Here is an 18038-nt window from a genome sequence, read left to right as displayed (position 1 = left end):
GCGGGCCTCTCACTGTTGTGACCTCTCCCGTTGCGGCGGGGCACAGGCTCCGGACGCGCAGCCTCAGTGGCCATGGCTCATGGGCCCAGCCGCTCCGCGGCACGTGGGATCTTCCCGGACCGGGGCACGAACCCACGTCCCCTGCATCGGCAGGCGGACTCTCAACCACTGCGCCACCAGGGAAGCCCCCAGATTCCCTTTTTTAAATGCAACACAGGCTTTTGCTACTTGGGTATATACTGACCACAGCTGCTTTATGGAACAGACGTTGCCAGAGAGGAGCAGGAAGTGTTAAAGGGTGGATGGCCCCACCTCTGCAGTCAGTCGGCTTCAGGAATCGGCCCTCATAGCCCCCTGAGAGCTGCCTTGTGTAAGAGAACACCCACATTTCAGCTTTCCTGCGGCTGAACTTTGCTTGAGAGGCGCGCCAGGCTGTAGATTCAGCTCAGACCTTCCGCTGGAGAGGAAACCTGAGTGCTCTACCCGGGGTTCAATACAGACACACCCCTGCCCTGTGCCCACGAAGCCCCTGCTCTGTGGAGTCCTTCCACTACAGACGTGGCCGCGAGGCCCCACCAGGCCTGGCTGCAGGCAGCTGTGACCGCTTAGCACCTGCCACCACCTGGTCACTCCCCTGGGTTCCTGAGCTAGGGCCTGCCCACTGCCCCACACACACACTGGCCCTCCCCCTCCCCCTCCCCCTTGGTGGCCACACCGTAGTCACCCACCCGGAAGGGGATCTGAGCTAACAAAACCACTGGAATTTTGGGATATAGCACATGAGAATGTTAAGTCTAAAGTGATCCCGGAAAGAGAGTCACAGAGCATTTGCACACGTAACCCCCCCGGCCCCGCCCCCCATCACACTCGTGATCATAACTTACCCCTTCGGCTGGTGTGTCGCGGAGGCCGTGTGGTCGCACAGCGGGCGCATTGGCCCCTCTATCACTGCTCGGACAGGGTGCGTGAACGTTTCACGACCGGGGAAACGTTGGAAAAACAGAGCCGTGAGGTTCTCCCCAGTAACCTGCATGCGGTGGCAGGTCGGGTCAGGATGAAGTGGAGTGAAAAAGCACGGGGCGGTGCCGCCACCGTCTCACCTCTGTGTTTGCTCCGCAGCAGAGCCGGCCCAGCCTTCCTCGGCGTCCAGCAGCGGGAACTCCGACGACGCCATCCGCTCCATCCTGCAGCAGGCCCGCCGCGAGATGGAGGCCCAGCAGGCCGCCCTCGACCCCGCCTTAAAGCCAGCGCCGCTGTCCCAGACAGACATCGCCATCCTGACCCCCAAGCTAATGCCCCCCTCGCCCATGTCGTCAGTGTCCGGTTACTCTCCATTAGCCGTCTCCCTGAAGAAGCCCCCCTCGGCTCCCGACACCAGCGCCCCCGCTCTGCCCAACCCCCCGGTCCTGAAGAAGGAGTCCCAGGACGTGCCCGGGCCAGACCTCCCGGGGGCGGCCGACTCCGCACAGGGGGTCCTCAGACACGTGAAGAGCGAGCTGGGCCGCAGCGGCGTGTGGAAAGACCACTGGTGGAGCGCCGTCCAGCCCGAGAGGAAGAGCAGCGCTCCCCCCGAAGACCCCAAGGCTGAAGAAGCCAGCGGCGGGAAAGAAAAAGGCGGCGGCGGCAGTGGCGGGCAGGCGCGGGCCGAGCGTGGCCAGCTCCAGGGCCCCTCCTCGTCAGAGTACTGGAAGGACTGGCCCAGCGCCGAGTCGCCGTACTCCCAGAGCTCAGAGCTGAGCCTCACCGGAGCCAGCCGCAGCGAGACACCCCAGAACAGCCCTCTGCCCTCCTCCCCCATCGTGCCCCTGTCGAAGCCCACCAAGCCCTCGGTCCCTCCGCTGACCCCTGAGCAGTACGAGATCTACATGTACCAGGAGGTGGACACCATCGAGCTCACCCGGCAGGTGAAGGAGAAGCTGGCCAAGAACGGCATCTGTCAGAGGATCTTCGGGGAGAAGGTAAGGGACTCGATGTGGGAGCCTGGGTCTTCCCATCTCCCTTCACTGCTTAGGACTGCGTATCTGTCTGGAGGGTGTGGCCGTCACCCACTTAGTTAACCAAGGAGCATCGTGGCTCGTCCACTCCCAAACTTCCGGGGAGGCTGGCCGGTGAACGCTCCATTTGCGGCATCCCCGTTGGGGGCCAGGTTCTGGGTGAGGCCCTCTCACCCTCCATGGTCCTTTAGACCTCTTGTCTCACACTGTGAGGGGGTGGCAAAGTCGCCATTTGACAGATGAGGAAACCGAGGCTCAGGGAAGTTAACTGTGTGCCCCAAGCTAGCAGGTGACTGAATCGAGTTCTGTCCCCCCAGCCAAGTGGAGCCCAGAGGCGCCTCTGTGGGCTGTTTCGGCCGAAAGGATCTGATCTGATCACAGAGAGAGACGGCCAGCGTGCAGAGAACCAGAAGGCACTCGATAGAAACAGCAACGTAAAGCGTAGTTGTACCTCTCTCATAATTCAGAACGTGCTTGGGGCACCAGAGGGGTGAAGCAACTTGCCCAGGGATGCACAGCTAGAGGTGGCACGGGCAGAGCTGCACAGAGCCCAGGCTGTGCCCAGGACTGGCCTCGAAGACCCTTGTTTCCACATCGGCCTTCCCTGGCTCACGAAAGGCCATGGTTTGTGGATGGGCTACCAGACCCTTTCTGTTCTTGGCACTTCCTGGTCACTGAGATTCTGGATAATGGGGATTTACCAGGCCTGCAGAATATAAGATAAACGTAATACCCCGGGATAGTCTTAGATTAAACAATGAATTGCTGAGCATAATGAGAAGCGCTCCAGTCCCCTAAAAGACAGCCTCCCCGGGACTTCCCTGGTGGCGCGGTGGTTGAGAGTCCGCCTGCCAGTGCAGGGGACACGGGTTCGAGCCCTGGTCCGGGAAGATCCCACATGCCGCGGGGCAGCTAAGCCCGTGCGCCACAACTGCTGAACCTGCACTCTAGAGCCCGCAAGACACAACTACTGAAGCCTCCGCGCCTAGAGCCCGCGCTCCACAACAAGAGAAGCTGCTGCAGTGAGAAGCCAGCGCACCGCCACGAAGAGTAGCCCCCGCTCACCGCAACTAGAGAAAGCCCTCGTGCAGCAACGAAGACCCGATGCAGCAAAAAAAACAAAAGACGGCCTCCCCAAGGGCCACGTGGGTGGGTCAGCAGGGGCCTGCCCCGCACCTTCCTACCCGCCTTCCCAGGTCCTGCCTCGAGTTCAGTGTTTGCCACGTACTGTGCTGTGAATCCTCGAAACACGGTTGTGAGCTCTTTGTCCCAACTTCGCAAAAGGTGACGGGGTGAATAGAAATGAGGATGAGAATTGAAAGTCCCTTGAAATTTCTAGTTCAGCGTTGTAAAAATATCATTTGAGAACATTTAAATAGACATTTGTGCTCATGCCTTAAATTTAGCAGAGACTTAATAGCATTGAACTTGTTTGGCCCGTGAGTGCAGTTTATTCTGGAACTTGAGAACTTTTCAAAGAGTGATCGGATGCGGCCCCTAAATATCTCTGGGCTGCATCTGTGTCCTGTGGGGGGTGTTTGTGCCCATACATATGTATGGCCATATGTGAGCGTAACAAAGTCGGGTATGTACGTGCAACTTGTCGATCGTCTGCAGTGAGCTTCACTCCCAGGCTGGCTCCTTGGTTGCCACCAGCTCACCTCTGGGCCCCTACCATCGAGCAGGATGTGATCAGAGAGGGCAGACCTTTCTAAATGCCAGGCTGGCCCGGCGCCGGCAAAGGAGACGGGCGCCCGCGTCCCGCCAGCATCCGTCGCTCCTGCTCTAAAGGGGTCCTTGGCCCCCAGCACCTCGGCCTTTGCTGGCGCCACCAGGCAAAGAGCAACAGAGTTTCAGTGCTTCCTCCTCGGGCTGTCAGGACGACAACCCTGCAGGCTTGGCAGGATCGAGACCCTGGAGGGAGCCCCTCCCCTCCGTTTGCCCACCCTCCTCTCCCTGGGAGCTGAAAGCTGGGACTGACCGTGGCTCCCCGTGTCAGGGCATCAGCCCACTGGTGACCTTGAAAAGCTTATCCCCCACCCCAGGCTGTTGCCACCCACCCCCAGGGGCCGGTTCCTTGCTCGGCCCCAGGAGCGCTCCCCACGTGCCACCCATCCCGACCACGCCTCCGCATGGCCTCGCGTGTACCACTAACATTCTGCGGCCTCACACCGAACCCGGGGTGCTGATGCTGTGTGTCTTTGGTTGCCATTCCAGGTGCTGGGCCTGTCCCAGGGCAGCGTCAGCGACATGCTGTCCCGGCCGAAGCCGTGGAGCAAGCTGACCCAGAAAGGCCGCGAACCCTTCATCCGGATGCAGCTCTGGCTGAACGGCGAGCTGGGCCAGGGCGTCCTGCCTGTCCAAGGACAGCAGCAAGGGCCAGGTAAGGGCAGCCCCGCCCTGGGCTGCTGCAGGCGGTGGGGGAGGGGAGCCTGTGCTGGGAGACCACCCGCCACGCTGTCAGCTGCTGCCTGAGAGCCGCCCCCCTTCCTCCACCACCTGTTGCCATGGGACTGACTCAGTTTTTGGGAGAGAGAAGATTGTGCCTAGCTAATTTTATAAGCAGCAGAAAATGCGTTACCAATTAGGAAAATGCTGTTTATACATAAATATAGGTAAGAGTCAAGTAGCTAAATCAGGGCAGCAGGAAAGGAAATCAGCCAGAGGAGCAGAACGAAGGGTCTCGTGGGTGACGGCCTCCGCTGGCTCGCCAGCCAGTGGCCAGCTTTCTACCGGCAGCGCCTCGCCTGCCAGCGTGGACGCCCACCCCCCGCCCCGTTCTGGCCCTCCCCGGAAGGAGTGGGTGCCCTCCCTTGGGCCTTTGGTGCCCTTATTGCTGTGCTCCGGGTATTAGGAAGCTCTAACCGCCCCCCCCAAGTTTGTTTCCTCGTTTAACTGTACCCATTTCTCTCGTTTAGTCCTGCACTCCATGACGTCACTCCAGGACCCCCTGCAGCAGGGCTGCGTGAGCTCAGGTAACTAGCCATGTCCGGTGTTTTGAATGCAACATTTCCCTGCCTTTTGTGTTTTCCTCTGGTCTGTACTGGGGAGACTTGAAGGATCCCTCGTTCTGGATCCGGTGAGCTGAAAACATGGTACCCTCTAGGCAAACTGGATTCGTCAAGGTCGTAGTTTCTAACGAAGAAGGAGAGAGTCGACGGCCGAGTTCAGGTTCCTCCAGCGTTTTCTTGTTCCTCACCGTGCGCTTTCATCAGTCCGTCGGCTCCTAGCTGTGAGGCCCTGTGTTCGGGGCTGGGGGCTGGGGTCCGAGTCAGAGACGGATTCTGTGCTCAGGGGGCTTCCAGTCTCATAGCAGGGGACAGGGGACAAGGAACGGGCATTGCAGTTCAGGGCGTGACACTCAGGAGAGTGGGACTGAGGTTGGGGTCCAGCCTGGGAGCAGGTGGTGGAGGGCCTGGAGCCCGGGCCCAGGAGCTGGGGCTGCTTCCGGCGGCATCTGAGAGCCCCGAGGCCTGGTCTTTGAGGTCACATCTCCGCCACGCGGACTCCTGGACACGGCAGCCCGGGCTGGCCCACACCCCTGATTCCTGGACCCCCTCCTTGTCCTTCCTGTGTGCCCGCCTGTGCCAGGCTTTTCCCACCCAGCTCCCAGGAGCAGCCAGCATCGTGAGCTGTTTCTCTTTTTTTCTTTCTTTATTTTTCTAAACATGTTGATTAGTCTCCACATCCCATTGATGCATTGAAAACACAAACAAAGCTAAGTGCGGAGCGTGGAGCCCGCCAGCCTGCTGGAAGTTTGACGAGGGAAAACACGTGTCGTGAGGGGAACAGCTGGGCGGCAGCGGCCTCCGCCGCCTCGGAACTCCAAACCCGCACACAGATGCAGCCAGTGCCGGGCGCCGCTAAGCTCCCGGCTGACGTTCTCTTGTGTTCGGGGTGTTCCGTCTTGAGGGGTGGAAGGCTGTATCTAGCCCAAGCTCTTGGTTCTCTTGGCTGGACCTCTAAATGGAGTGGTTGGCCCTCTGAGAAGGATCAGGTGTACTTCCTTCTCCCTGCCTTTCTGCGTTGGCCAATTTCATTAGCAGGTACTGGAGAACTTACACAGCGCTGGCGCCCGTTCAAAACACATTAGAGAAAATAATGGACGCGGTTGTTTGTGCTAGAGTTTTGCGGACGTTTGCATGGAAAATTCTCCTTGCCTCTTGCTCTAATGGAAAGCTGGCCCCTGTTAAACTCTCCGAGTACCCGCTGCCCCATCAGAGTCAGGACCCAACTTGGCAGAATGTGACTAATGGTTTTTAGATCAAAACCCCTCGTTCCTAAATAAAAGAAGAAATCGCCTGCAGTCCCAGGTCGGCTGCGATGGATGCCAGAACCTTCCCCGTGTCGGAACAAATCCTTAAAGAATGGCTCTTGGCTTTCTATTGTATAGTGAGCACTTGCTGCTGTGCTGCAACATTCCTATGACAGCCACGTTTCCAACCTGGGAACAGCTCACAGGGCTCCTCGGAGGGACGTAAGTGATATTTGTAAGAGATCAAATTACTTTATAAAATAAGGAGATCTAAACTCTTGGGGAGCCTGCAGATTGAAGGAGGGAGGGAGGCAGGAGGCAGTGAGCCCCTGGGTACAAGTGAGTGCTGCAGAACTTTCCCCTGCTTTCTGTGAAGAGGCCCAGGCAGGCCTCTCTGTGTCGTCTCCGCAAGACGGGAGGTGGATGGCCGACCTCTCACTCGACGCGCCTGTTGTGAGTCAGCAGTTGGGAAGCCATCCGTAGAAGTAATAATTATGGTGATTGTGGAGAAAGGTGGAAAACTTATTTCTTACATTCTAGGAAAATAGAAATTTTTTTTTTTTAAGTCACGATGGTAGCTAAGCGCAAATGTTTCTCTGGATCAGGAGAGACTAGAAAGTGCTTGTCAGAATGAAAAGACAGATGATCACATAGCGGCAAGACTGTGGGTGGCAGCTTTCCTTGTTTGAAATTTCTTTACTATCAGCGTTATCCTTTCAGGAGTGTTTCTAAAAATTAAAGTAGCCGTGCCTTTCGGTATGTGGAATTCAGATTTGAAAAACAGAATTCTCTTATGATGATGAGTGTTGGTAAATCAGTGGGATGAGTGATTATTGGAGACGCCGGGATCTTTGACAGCCTAAAAAATCAGTGTCTGGACTTCCCTGGCGGTTCAGTGGTTAAGACTCCGCGCTTCCAACGCAGGGGGCGCAGGCGGGGAGCTAGGATCCCGCATGCCGTGCAGTGTGGCCAAAAAAAAAAAAAAAAAACAGTGTCTCGGAGGAAGCATTCAGCATTGCCCCCCAAAAGGCAGAGGAGCAACGCCTCTGGCCTAGGATTTCTCCAGGATTCTGATTCCCTGCTCTCGCCGTGGCTACCACGGAATCCTTCCGAGAGGCCCCCAGACCCAGAAAGATGCTCTGTCCTTGGGGCTCCATGAGGCCTCTGCCCAGGGCAGCTCAGCGTGGTGGCAGCAGGTGGCTGCAGGAAGGTAATTCTGACCCTGGGTTGGTCTGTTCCTGAATATTGGTGAGAAACACTCAGTGTCTGAGAATCCAGGCTGCCGAACTGGCCCGGCCATCGGTTCAGCCTCCCAGGTGTGGAAGGACTTTGGAAGACCCACCTTCTGTCCACAGCCTCGGTCTGAGCAGAGATCGCGTGGGTCTAATGCAGGGCTCTGTGCTTAGTTTCCATGGCAATGAGGTGCCCCGGGGGTGGAGGGCCTCACTCAACTAAACAGCAAACTGCTGACACGGGACTCTGTTTTCCTCGCTAAGAATTCCTGTCTGCCTCTTTCTGCCCAGCCCTGTTGCCCTCAGCATCTCCATTTTCCTTAATGATTTCTGTGTCAAACTTGCCGATCGGGTTCATGATAAAGGAGAGAGAAACTGAAGTTTCCAGTGCCTCATCACTTTTTCCTCCTGGTGGTTGTAACCATTTCTGAACGTTCCTTTGATGATTCGAGATGTGGGGTGATGGCCTTGGACACTGAGGAGAACTGATGCCACTTTCAGTGAGTGACCTGCGCTGTTGAGGCCTTGAGGAGGAGAATGGAGGGTTCCATACCGGTCATATGAGTAACTTAAAAAAAAACAAAACCGGTTTTTAAAGGACAGAACTTCAGATCAGTTACCTGTTCCTGTATTTCCTGGTGGTCTAGTTTCACATTTTTTTTAATATCAATTTATTTATTTTTGGCTGCGTTGGCTCTCCGTTGCTGTGCGCGGGCTTTCTCTACTTGAGGCGAGCTCTTCGTTGCGGTGCGAGGGCTTCTCGTTGCAGTGGCTTCTCTTGTTGCGGAGCGCGGGCTCTAGGCTCGCGGGCTTACTTGCTCCGCAGCATGTGCGATCTTCCCGGACCAGGGCTCAAACCCGTGTCCCCTGCATCGGCAGGCGGATTCTTAACCACTGCACCACCAGGGAAGTCCCTCTATACACATGTTTCTGTTGGCTTCTTTCAAAGTCCCCAGTGTCTTGGGTTGTCGTTAGTCTAATATGGCAAGACAGAGGTGCAGGTAGTCCTTTGGGATTGGTTCTCCGAGTCTCCCGTTTGTTTGTCTCCCATCCCAGCTATCACGCATCAGCTACCCTCGCCCTGCGTAGCAGTAGCAGTGCTCAGGAGAAGCAGAGGAAGCGCTCAGAGAAGGAGAAAGGAGGGACCAAGTAAGGCTTGTTTTCTCTGAATGTGGCCTGTGGTCATTGCTTATCAGTTAGGAGGGTGTTTTTTTTTTTAAAGAAGAAAACCTTGAGATGTAATGAAGGTGTACGGGTGTGTATCCGTGTAGGTAGTACGTAGGTACCTAGTTAGATGTGATCTACAATTGGATTTTTTTTTTCCTTTTCATTCCTTAAAGCTCATTTCATATTCATGGTTCCTTGGTGTGATTAATCTTTTTGCCCCAAGGGAAAGAAGGAGACAAGAGACAACTCCAAAGCGGGGAGAAAGAAAGGGGAAGGAACAGATTTTTCTAAATGCGACTCAGTCACTCATCACCTTATGGAGAATTGACAGGAGTTGCCCATGCGCTCAGCTTTGTAACTTTTTACTCTGGGAGCACTTCGTTACTGTAGCTCACAAGCTTCCACGCCCAGACGGATTATTGCAAGCCATACCGACGAAAGGATGGCCCAGTCTCCTCGGATTAATTATAAAATACCCAGCTTCTTCCCAGCGTGTCAGGCAGGAACTGCGGGTTCCGGAATCTTCTCTGGCTGTGGAGAATTCCATGGCTCCTCGTCACTGTTCTCACGCAGCCGACCGCCAGTTCCCTCTTGAGAAGGTAGCAGCTGCGTCCCTCTCCAACGTGGGTGGTCCCACGTGTGCCCCCTCCCTGACATGAGCACCACGGGGCTGTATGCTGCACATGGCCTTACGCAGCCGGAGAGTCCCAGGGCCACAGCTCCCAGTTAGTTAGGGACAGGCCAACCTTCCTTTTTAATGTGCGGCTCTTGCTCGGTACCCATGAAATGACCAGGAGAACACGTCCACGGTTTTAGTGCTTTAAACTCGGCTTCCTTGAATAAGCAATCAGTTCCTCAGTTTGGGTGACTAAGTCAGGGTGGGGCATTTGCATAGCACATTAATAAGAAGAGGAAGGGCTGGTCGAACCCCCAGAGAATTCCGTGGCACCATCTAAAGGAGGCAGAACGCTTTGTTCAGTGCCCTAGACTAGAACTGAGTTGATTTTGTTTTCCTTTCTTTTTTTTTCTTCTCTTTCATGGAAATACGTCAGTGAAAGTAACTATTGGTGCTCTCTGAAAAGAACTCTTCTAACCGTCATTTATTTTGAATACCTGAAAAGATTTGTATATACATAACTGATGTATACATGGCCGTAGGCAACAGATCAAAAACAAAAGAGAATTCTGGAAAGCCACGTGTGAGCTAGGAAGCGACCCCTCCTGAGCAGGTGGCTGCTCTGCTCATCATTAGTCCTGGGGCTCAGCCTCCGCCCCCCACTCACCGGCCATGAACTTGGCGGCCAGGAGAACCAAGTGCGCATTCATTTCTCTCTTTCTTGGTCGTGCCCTGTACGATGGCATTTCAGTGTTACCAAGAGTGCCACGATAAAGGAGTTGTCTGTCCTAAGATCAGAAAAGTCAGGTTTCTGGAATCAGACGCAACCTACCTTAACGTTTGTCTGTCATCTAGTACATGTGGGCGCAGGCCGGTGGGGAGGCCCGTGGTGCTGAGGGCGCCCCAGGATGTGGCTGGGCCGTGAAGGGCGAAGGGGTCAGGGCGGAGAACATTCCAGGTGGAGAGCTCTGCGGGTGCGAACGTTCATCGATGGCTGAGGACGGGGCACGTGCGGAACCTTTGAAAACAAGCGAAAGTAGTAGAAGCCCCGACTTTAGAGGCCTTCTGTTTTTCTTTTAAAATAACAGGAGGAAAATGGATTACGGAGGAGTTTTGTCTTTTCTTTATGTAGAATAGGGTTCCTCTTGCCGCCTTAAGGCCCGTTATGATAAGAAAAAAAGTATGGAGATCAGGACAGAAGGGGGCCTCCTTGCTCCTCTGAGGTGCCCTCCGTCACCTGCCCCCGTGGCGGCACTGGGTCCCGGGATGCCCAGCTGCCGCCCCGTGGGCGGCTCTTCATTGAGAGGAGGTGGGCTTCCAGGGCACGGAGAGGCAGGCTGAGACCCAGCGCCCCCAAGAGCGGCCTCGGAGGGCGGGGCGGGGGGCAAGGCTGTAGCGAGGTAGGACGGCTTCTCGTGAGCTCCCCGGAAGCTGCGCCTCCCTGCGTCACCTCCGTGCCTGCGCTGCCTTTTCAGCTCTCCTAGCGGTTCCCGGCATTTGTGGGATTCCTTGTGGCGCCTGAGCACGACCCTGAAACTTCCTTCCCTGCAGCTTTAACCAGGAAGGCAGAGGGAGCACGGAGAGGCCCTTTCACTCCTGGGACGCTGCGGGGTGGGGTGGGGGGTGGTGAGGGTGGTGGTGGAGCCGAGCCGGCCCAGCCTGCCCTCCCCTAGAGCACACTGCACCCGCAGGCCCCGCACAGGCATCCCTGGAGCAGCAGCCGCTGAGCCAGCCAGCCCACTCGATGGTTTCGTCTCAAAGCAGCAAATGCTTGTCACCACGATCCCCGGGAAAGGCTGCTTCTGCACAAATCAGCCCCCAAGGGTCTCTGTTCCTTAAGTGGGATTTGTCACTGGGTCTCTCCAAAAAAAGACGAGAGAATCAGAGTAACCCAGAGTAAGAAACTTTTATTTTTAATTATGGTTTGTGGGTTTTGGGGGTTGTTTTTTTTTTCTTTGAATAAGTAAAATGCATCATGGCTACAAAATGCAGGATTTAAAAGAGCTTACACCCTTTTTCAAAAATAAATCGCCCTCCTCCCTCATCCCCAGGCCCCCAGGTGCTTTCCCCCAAGGCCCTCCTGTTCGTTTCCTTCAGAGAGTCTCTGCATTTAGATGTTCGTTGCACACAGAAGGGAGCACGCAGTGCTCAAGGTGTGCTTTGCTTTTCTTACCTGGCAATAGTCTGTAGAGACTGCCCTAGGCTGGGACATAAAGAATTTCCTCCTCTTTTCACTGCTGTAGGGAATTCCTGTATCTGGACATACCATACTTTATTTAACCAATCACTAGTGAGAGATATTTAGATTAATTTTTTTTTTTTTTTTTTTGCGGTACGCGGGCCTCTCACTGTTGTGGCCTCTCCCGTTGCGGAGCACAGGCTCCGGACGCGCAGGCTCAGCGGCCACGGCTCACGGGCCCAGCCGCTCCGTGGCACGTGGGATCTTCCCGGACCGGGGCACGAACCCGCGTCCCCTGCATCGGCAGGCGGACTCTCAACCACTGCGCCACCAGGGAAGCCCCCTAGATTGATTTTTAACAGCAGAACCTAAGAAACGATCCTGCGGCGAGCAGCCTTGAGCACGTGTGAGCAGCAGCAGGACGCGGTGGCTCAGAGCCAACTGCAGAGGGCTCGTCTCATCTCGGCCACTGAGCACCTGTGTGGCCTTGGGCGAGTGACTTGACCTCTCTGTGTCTCCGTTTCTTCTTTAAAATAGGAAAAATAAAGTACCTATCTCCTAGACCTTCAGGAGTTTTAAATGAGTTCATGTATAAAAGCCTCCAGGGCAGTGGCTCGCACAGAGGAAGTGCTAGTTGAGTGTTTGCTTTCCTACTGCTGCCCTTGAAACCACTGCCATTATGTCATTTCGTGCGCACACAGATAGCTATAGAACAATGTACGTGCACACATGAAACGTCAGGCTCCTGGCTTTAAAGCAGAAAGCCGGTCCAGCACTCACTCCTTGGGCGGAGACTATCAAGGGAGAGCCTTGCTGGGTGGCAGCCGGCGCAAAGGGTCAGCTGCAGGATGACCTTCATGCAGTTCTCCAGATTCCTGGCTTCCCTGAAATGCCGTCCATCTTTGAACATTGTCAGTCCACCTGCCATTCCATGAAGTTCACCCAAAATCTTGAGCTTCAAGAGTAAGACTACAGGGCTTCCCTGGTGGCGCAGTGGTTGAGAGTCCGCCTGCCGATGCAGGGGACGCGGGTTCGTGCCCCGGTCCGGGAGGATCCCACGTGCCGCGGAGCGGCTGGGCCCGTGAGCCGTGGCCGCTGAGCCTGCGCGTCCGGAGCCTGTGCTCCGCAGCGGGAGGGGCCGCAACAGTGAGAGGCCCGCGTACCGCCAAAAAAAAAAAAAAAAAAAAAAAAAAGAGTAAGACTACAGGTCATCGCTCAGGCCATTTGGGGCAAACTAGTGCCGAGCCAGGCCATCTCGTCTGGATACAGGGGTGGCTGTGGGCACAGGGGAGCGGCAGCGCCGTCCCGCTCGGCTGCGCTGGGCTGCGTGGCCTGGGCCCTCGGTGCTGGCATGCCCCAGCTGCCCGTTAGGAGAAGGCCCCGGCAGGCCTTCGTCACGGGCCTCTGGACGCGGCGCCTTTCTCTTCCCCGTAGACTTTCTTTGGAGAAGGGAATTTGCAGTACATTGGGCATTCAGTCCAAGAGGCAAAAGTAGGTCACAGGTGCAAATGAGGACTTCAGTTTTCAATGGTTTGCTTCCAGGGAAGGATGAAGAAGCTTAAATGCTTAAAAATCCTCAGGTAATTTTTAAAAGGCGGTAAGAGTACAATGAAGAAACTCATATACTTGCACCTTTTATGTGCCAAGCGCAGCACTAATACCTTTGATCCCTAAGTGGATCAAAGTGGAAATGATTTATAAATAAATTTATTAAATAATAATAAAATAAAATCAGATCCAAGATGAACACTTAACGGGAAATCAGATGCCTCAGTTACCCCAAGAGGCATGCCCTTGTGTTCAGGCTGGGAGCTGGGCAGAAGGGAAGGGAACCCAGCAACAAAACAGTGGCATAGTCAGAGCCCAGTTTATGAAGTTTTGCAACAGAAAGTGTTGACCCATCTGGCCTGTGATGCGGGTCCACGCTGCTTTGAAACCCCTTCCAGGCTAGATCCAAGGAAGGTATGCGCAGGGGCCCAGGGTTCTTTCCCGTGCAAGGACAGCCCCGCCCTTCAGCTTCATGCCCTCTCCCTGCTAGTGGCCCTCAGCCAGCCCAGGACCTGGGGCCCAGCCCCCTGCTGACTGGTCCCTGGGCCAGGGTCATGCCCAGGAGTGAGAAAGGGCGTCCCAGAGAGAACGAAGCGAGCCAGGCGGCTTCCGTCACCGGCTTCATCTTGATTTTGTGTTTTGTTCTTCCCTGTGGAACTGGATTCCTAAATATAGCCCGAGTCTGAATTGGCAGATGTTGGGTTTGTCCTTTACAAGAGGGCCAAAATTAGTCTGTCATTTGGCACCTAAATAAAGCAGCCAAACTGCCTTTGTACCAACTTTGCGATGAGGAGGGACTGAAGTTGCCGCATTTCTCTCGACAAGGAAACTCTCTCGGAAGCTGGAGCGGCACCTCTGAAGCCAAGAGGCTGAGTCCAGAGGGATGCGCTTTCCTCCCGGCTAGACCCTCTCGTCTCTGAGTTACAGTCAGTGTGTTCCACGTAGCTTAAATACCTCATGAGATTGGAAGAGGGGGATCAGTACCCCACAGAAATAGCACTTGGAGAGAGCAGCAGTGGTGACTTTGATTTGGGGAGGAAAAGAGCAATCCGTCCAGAGTGCCTGGAGCTGGGTGAGCAGAGGGGCTCCCCAGGGGCAGCAGAAAGATGTTATAATCAATTACCACATCATAACACTGATGTATGATAATTACTGAGTGTTTCTCCTGAGATAGTGCAGCATTTGGCTGGGATGCAGTTCTTTCATGGTCCACTGCCTGATTAATATGCAAATAATAGGCTGATTGCATGATGAATGCAGAAAATGAGTTCGCTGATAACGTGAGCACTGGAGCAGGAAGATGATAAATTACTTTTACTGACTGTCGTACATTAAGTACCCTTTCTCAACAATTTCATCACAAATTAAGTAAAGCAGTATGGAGAGATTAGGAGGATGTGTAAAATAATGTACCTTAATAGCTTTTCTTTCTTTTTTTTTTTTTTATAAATTTATTTTATTTATCTGGTTTTGGCTGCGTTGGGTCTTCGTTGCTGTGCGCGGGCTTTCTCTAGTTGCAGCGAGCGGGGGCTACTCTTCATCGCGGTGCACAGGTTTCTCGTTGTGGTGGCTTCTCTTGGTGCAGAGCACGGGCTCTAGGTGCGCGGGCTTCAGTAGTTGTGGCTCGCGGGCTCAGTGGTTGTGGCTCGTGGGCTCTAGAGCGCAGGCTCAGTAGTCACGGCGCACGGGCTTAGTTGCTCCGCGGCACGTGGGGTCTTCCCGGACCAGGGCTCAAACCCGTGTTCCCTGCATTGGCAGGTGGATTCTTAACCACTGCGCCACTGGGGAAGTCCCCTTAATAGGTTTTTCTGATACCATCACATACAACGAAAATGTCACTTGGTTCTGCTCGGCATGGCCTGGGGCCCGTGTAGGGCCAGATCAGTGCACTCAACCTGCGTGTTGTTGGGAAGGCGGGAAGCAGCAGCCCACCACACCAGCTATTCAGTCAGCGAAGGATTCTCTAAGGAACATCCCATCACAGGCCAGACATCACCTGCATGCCGAGCTGCCTGGCAGGGTTATCGAGAGGGGACGGGCTGCTCTTGGGGCCAATGCTGGAGCCTCTGCGCAGATGGGCACTTGCAAGCCTGCTGTCCACCAGGTGCCTGGAGGGAAGGAAAGTTGCTGAGCTGCAGGCCTAAAAGGCTCAGAAGTAAAACACTATTGAAAACCGCCTCTTAGCTCCTCCAAGCCTTAGAAATCTGGGGAAATGAACGCCACCGTCAGAATGGCAGTATGAGCTGCCTGCCAGAGAGAATCGCTACCGGTGAAGGATGGGCCGGCCTGCCCAAAGCCAGAAAGGAACCCTGGAGGAAGAAAACACACGCACACGGGTGCACGCGCACGCACACACAGTGCTTAATCTTTGATTACAGCAGAGCAATTTAACTAGAGAGTTTGTTTTTACTCATCTCAGTAATATATATTTAGACTGTTTGTATGACATACATTTTCTCTTAATGCACAGGGACGCGCTGATAAGTGTTCATACACACAGCTGGTTCGGTAATAAGGTTATTGAAGGTAATTTGAAAGCGTTATTTCTAAAGCAGTATGGATCTGTAGAAAAGCTAGGAACAGGGGGAGCACTGCTCCTGAGGCCGGCCCAGCGGTGTCACCAGGGTGGTCCCCGCAGCCTCGCCAGCCTGGGAGTTCACTACCAAAGTTGAATTGTAACTTAAGGAAGGTTTTTAACTTTCAACATTCCCAAACTCTGCTTTGGACACGCGTATTTCCTTGAGAGCCCGTAAAAGATACACAAGAAGAATCATGGAAGCCTGAGGGGCAGCAAATTTGCAATCCCGAATGCCCGGCTGCGCCCAGCCCTCGGGTGAGCGCTCCTGGGCTCAGGACCCCGTCACCTGGGCAGCTTCCCCAGGTGCTGAGATCCTTCCCCGCCATGTGCTTTCCTGGTTCGGTTCAGGGAGAAAAGAGGAGGGTGAGAAAGCATCCCAAGAGTGAGGGAAGCGCAGGTGACACAAGGCGGTGCCTGATGGAAGGGGCCCCGACAGACTCGAGAATCACAGCCTCACCCTCTGCCCCCCGTGCTGCGCCAGGACAGAGGCGACCTGTCAAGGACGGCCCTTCCGCCTCCTCCCTCCCTCGAGCGCCGACTTCCCGCCACGGGTTCGTCATCCCCTCCGGTGAAACGCAACCAAAATGGAGCTCAGCCTTTTCTCCCCAGAACTGTGAAAGCACCGCCATCCCCGTGGTCCCCTGAGCCAGGGCCCGGGCAGCTCACCTCGATCCCCCCTCCCTCTTACACTGCCCCCTCTCTCTCTCTCACACACACACACACACACACACACACACACACACACTCTCACACGCACACACACTCACGCTCACACTCACACGCTCACACTCACACAGTTTCTGTTTCCTAAACCTCCAGAACCATCCCTCCAGATCGCACATCGGGCTTGGGCCCTCCCCTCCTTCAGCCCCTTCCCTGGGGTTAAAGTCCCGCCTTCTCAGTGTGTGACCCTGCCCGCCTCACCCCCCACCCCCCCACCCCGCCACCTCTGTCTCTTTCTTGTTCCCTCCTCCCCAGCCTCAGCTTCAGTGTCACAGCGCTGTGAGCTGCCATCACCCCCTGGACGTCCCCCTCCTAGGTCTTTGTGACAGCCAGCTGCTTAGTGATGTCTGCCTGGGTCACCACTGTGCCCCACCTCCTAGCACCCCGCCTGGCACTGAGAAGTCTCCCTTAGTGAATGAAGGGCACAGGCCCTCTCTTCAAGTGGCTTGGAAGTCACGCTCGGGGATGTAAGCGGGCACAAGTTAAATACAAACCTTGCTTTTATTAAACGGGTTTTCGTTGTTGATAAGTAAACCGTTGTGGCTTTTAAGTCACTATAAGAGTTCCTTAGGCAGACTTTTTGAAATGTTCACACACATACACCAGCACCTACTGTCTCCTTTTTACTATTGAAACAAAGAGTGAGTGATTTGGTAGGTTTGCTGGGATTTTCAGTGACTTAAGGCAATGCCCAGGCTGACGGAGGGCCAAAGAGTATTGCCAGCCCGGGGCCAGCAAGGAGGGCAGGCCGGGCCTGGCCGTGGGAGGGGTGGGCGCCAGTGTGTGATGCCGCCTCTTTGGGATCGGGCTTTCCCAGGGCTAGGGGGAGACCCGCCCAGGCCCTTGGGGATGGGGCCCGAGACCCCCCGTTACCCCCGCACCGGCGTCAGGCGCAGGCCCTTGGAAAGCAGGCTGTCCTGTAGTGGGGCCACATCACGCGCTCCGACGTGCCTTAGTGTGTTGTTAGGTTACTTCTGTTCCTTCTCCATAGCAAGCATGCAGTGGCGTGGCGGGAGGGGTGTGAAAGGTCCTGCGTGTCTCCGAGACGTCTATGAACGTCTCCACGTATTTTCTTTCAAGCCTCTGCTAATCAGTCCAAAGACCACACATACGCAAAGCAAAATGCTCCGTGTTTTATGGGTTTTTTGGATTTTTACTGGGGTGGAGTTGAATTACAACGTTGTGTTAGTTTCAGGTGTACAGCAAAATGAATCAGTTATACATATACATACAGCCGCTCTGTTTTAGATTCTTTTCCCGTATAGGCCGTTACAGAGCATTGAGTAGAGTTCTCTGTGCTCTACAGCGCTAGTTCTTACTAGTTACCTGCTTTATATGTAGCAGTGTGTATATGCCAATGCCAATCGAAAACTCCACGTTTTTATGTTGGCTGTGCCTAGCGGAGATATGTGGCTGGAGAAATAAGATGGGGGTCCCGATGGGTGACGAGCATCTGCTCGGAGACTCGGAGGCAGGGAGCCCCCCCCCCCCCGCCGCCCCCCAGGAAGGGTTTGGTGCTCGGGGATGTTAGAGAGAGGGTCTGACGTCACCATGTGGCACTAAAACCCAGGCGGGCAAATTAGGCAGCCGTTCACTTTCGACACAGAGAAGCTCGTTATTTCTAAAGAGGCCCGGCGGCCATGAACCCTCAGGTGGTGGTGGGGGGGGGGGTCTCTTCAGACAGGAACCGCGTGAGCCGTGAGCACGTCCCTGTGTTTCGGCTTGGGTTCTGTGTCCCCTCCACGA

General features: G+C 55.0%; 1 protein-coding gene across 6 annotated transcripts in view; it reads left to right on the top strand.

Moving 5' to 3' along the window:
- Positions 1 to 18038, top strand: part of CUX1 (cut like homeobox 1) — a 375241-nt gene that overhangs the window by 308387 nt on the left and 48816 nt on the right. For 3 of the 6 annotated variants that reach the window (XM_060125027.1, XM_060125026.1, XM_060125025.1), the window contains exons 18-20: positions 1120 to 1958; positions 4212 to 4377; positions 4913 to 4969. The exons of the other annotated variants lie outside the window; for them this stretch is intronic. In XM_060125027.1, coding sequence (XP_059981010.1) covers positions 1120 to 1958; positions 4212 to 4377; positions 4913 to 4969 — 1062 coding nt within the window. The remainder of the gene's footprint in view (positions 1 to 1119; positions 1959 to 4211; positions 4378 to 4912; positions 4970 to 18038) is intronic. 6 annotated transcript variants of the gene reach the window in all.

The sequence above is a fragment of the Lagenorhynchus albirostris genome, chromosome 15 (genome assembly GCF_949774975.1).
Source record: "Lagenorhynchus albirostris chromosome 15, mLagAlb1.1, whole genome shotgun sequence".
Classification (NCBI taxonomy): domain Eukaryota; kingdom Metazoa; phylum Chordata; class Mammalia; order Artiodactyla; family Delphinidae; genus Lagenorhynchus; species Lagenorhynchus albirostris.
The sequence above is the reverse complement of the archived record's forward strand: the minus strand, read 5'-3'. Positions and strand labels throughout refer to the sequence as shown.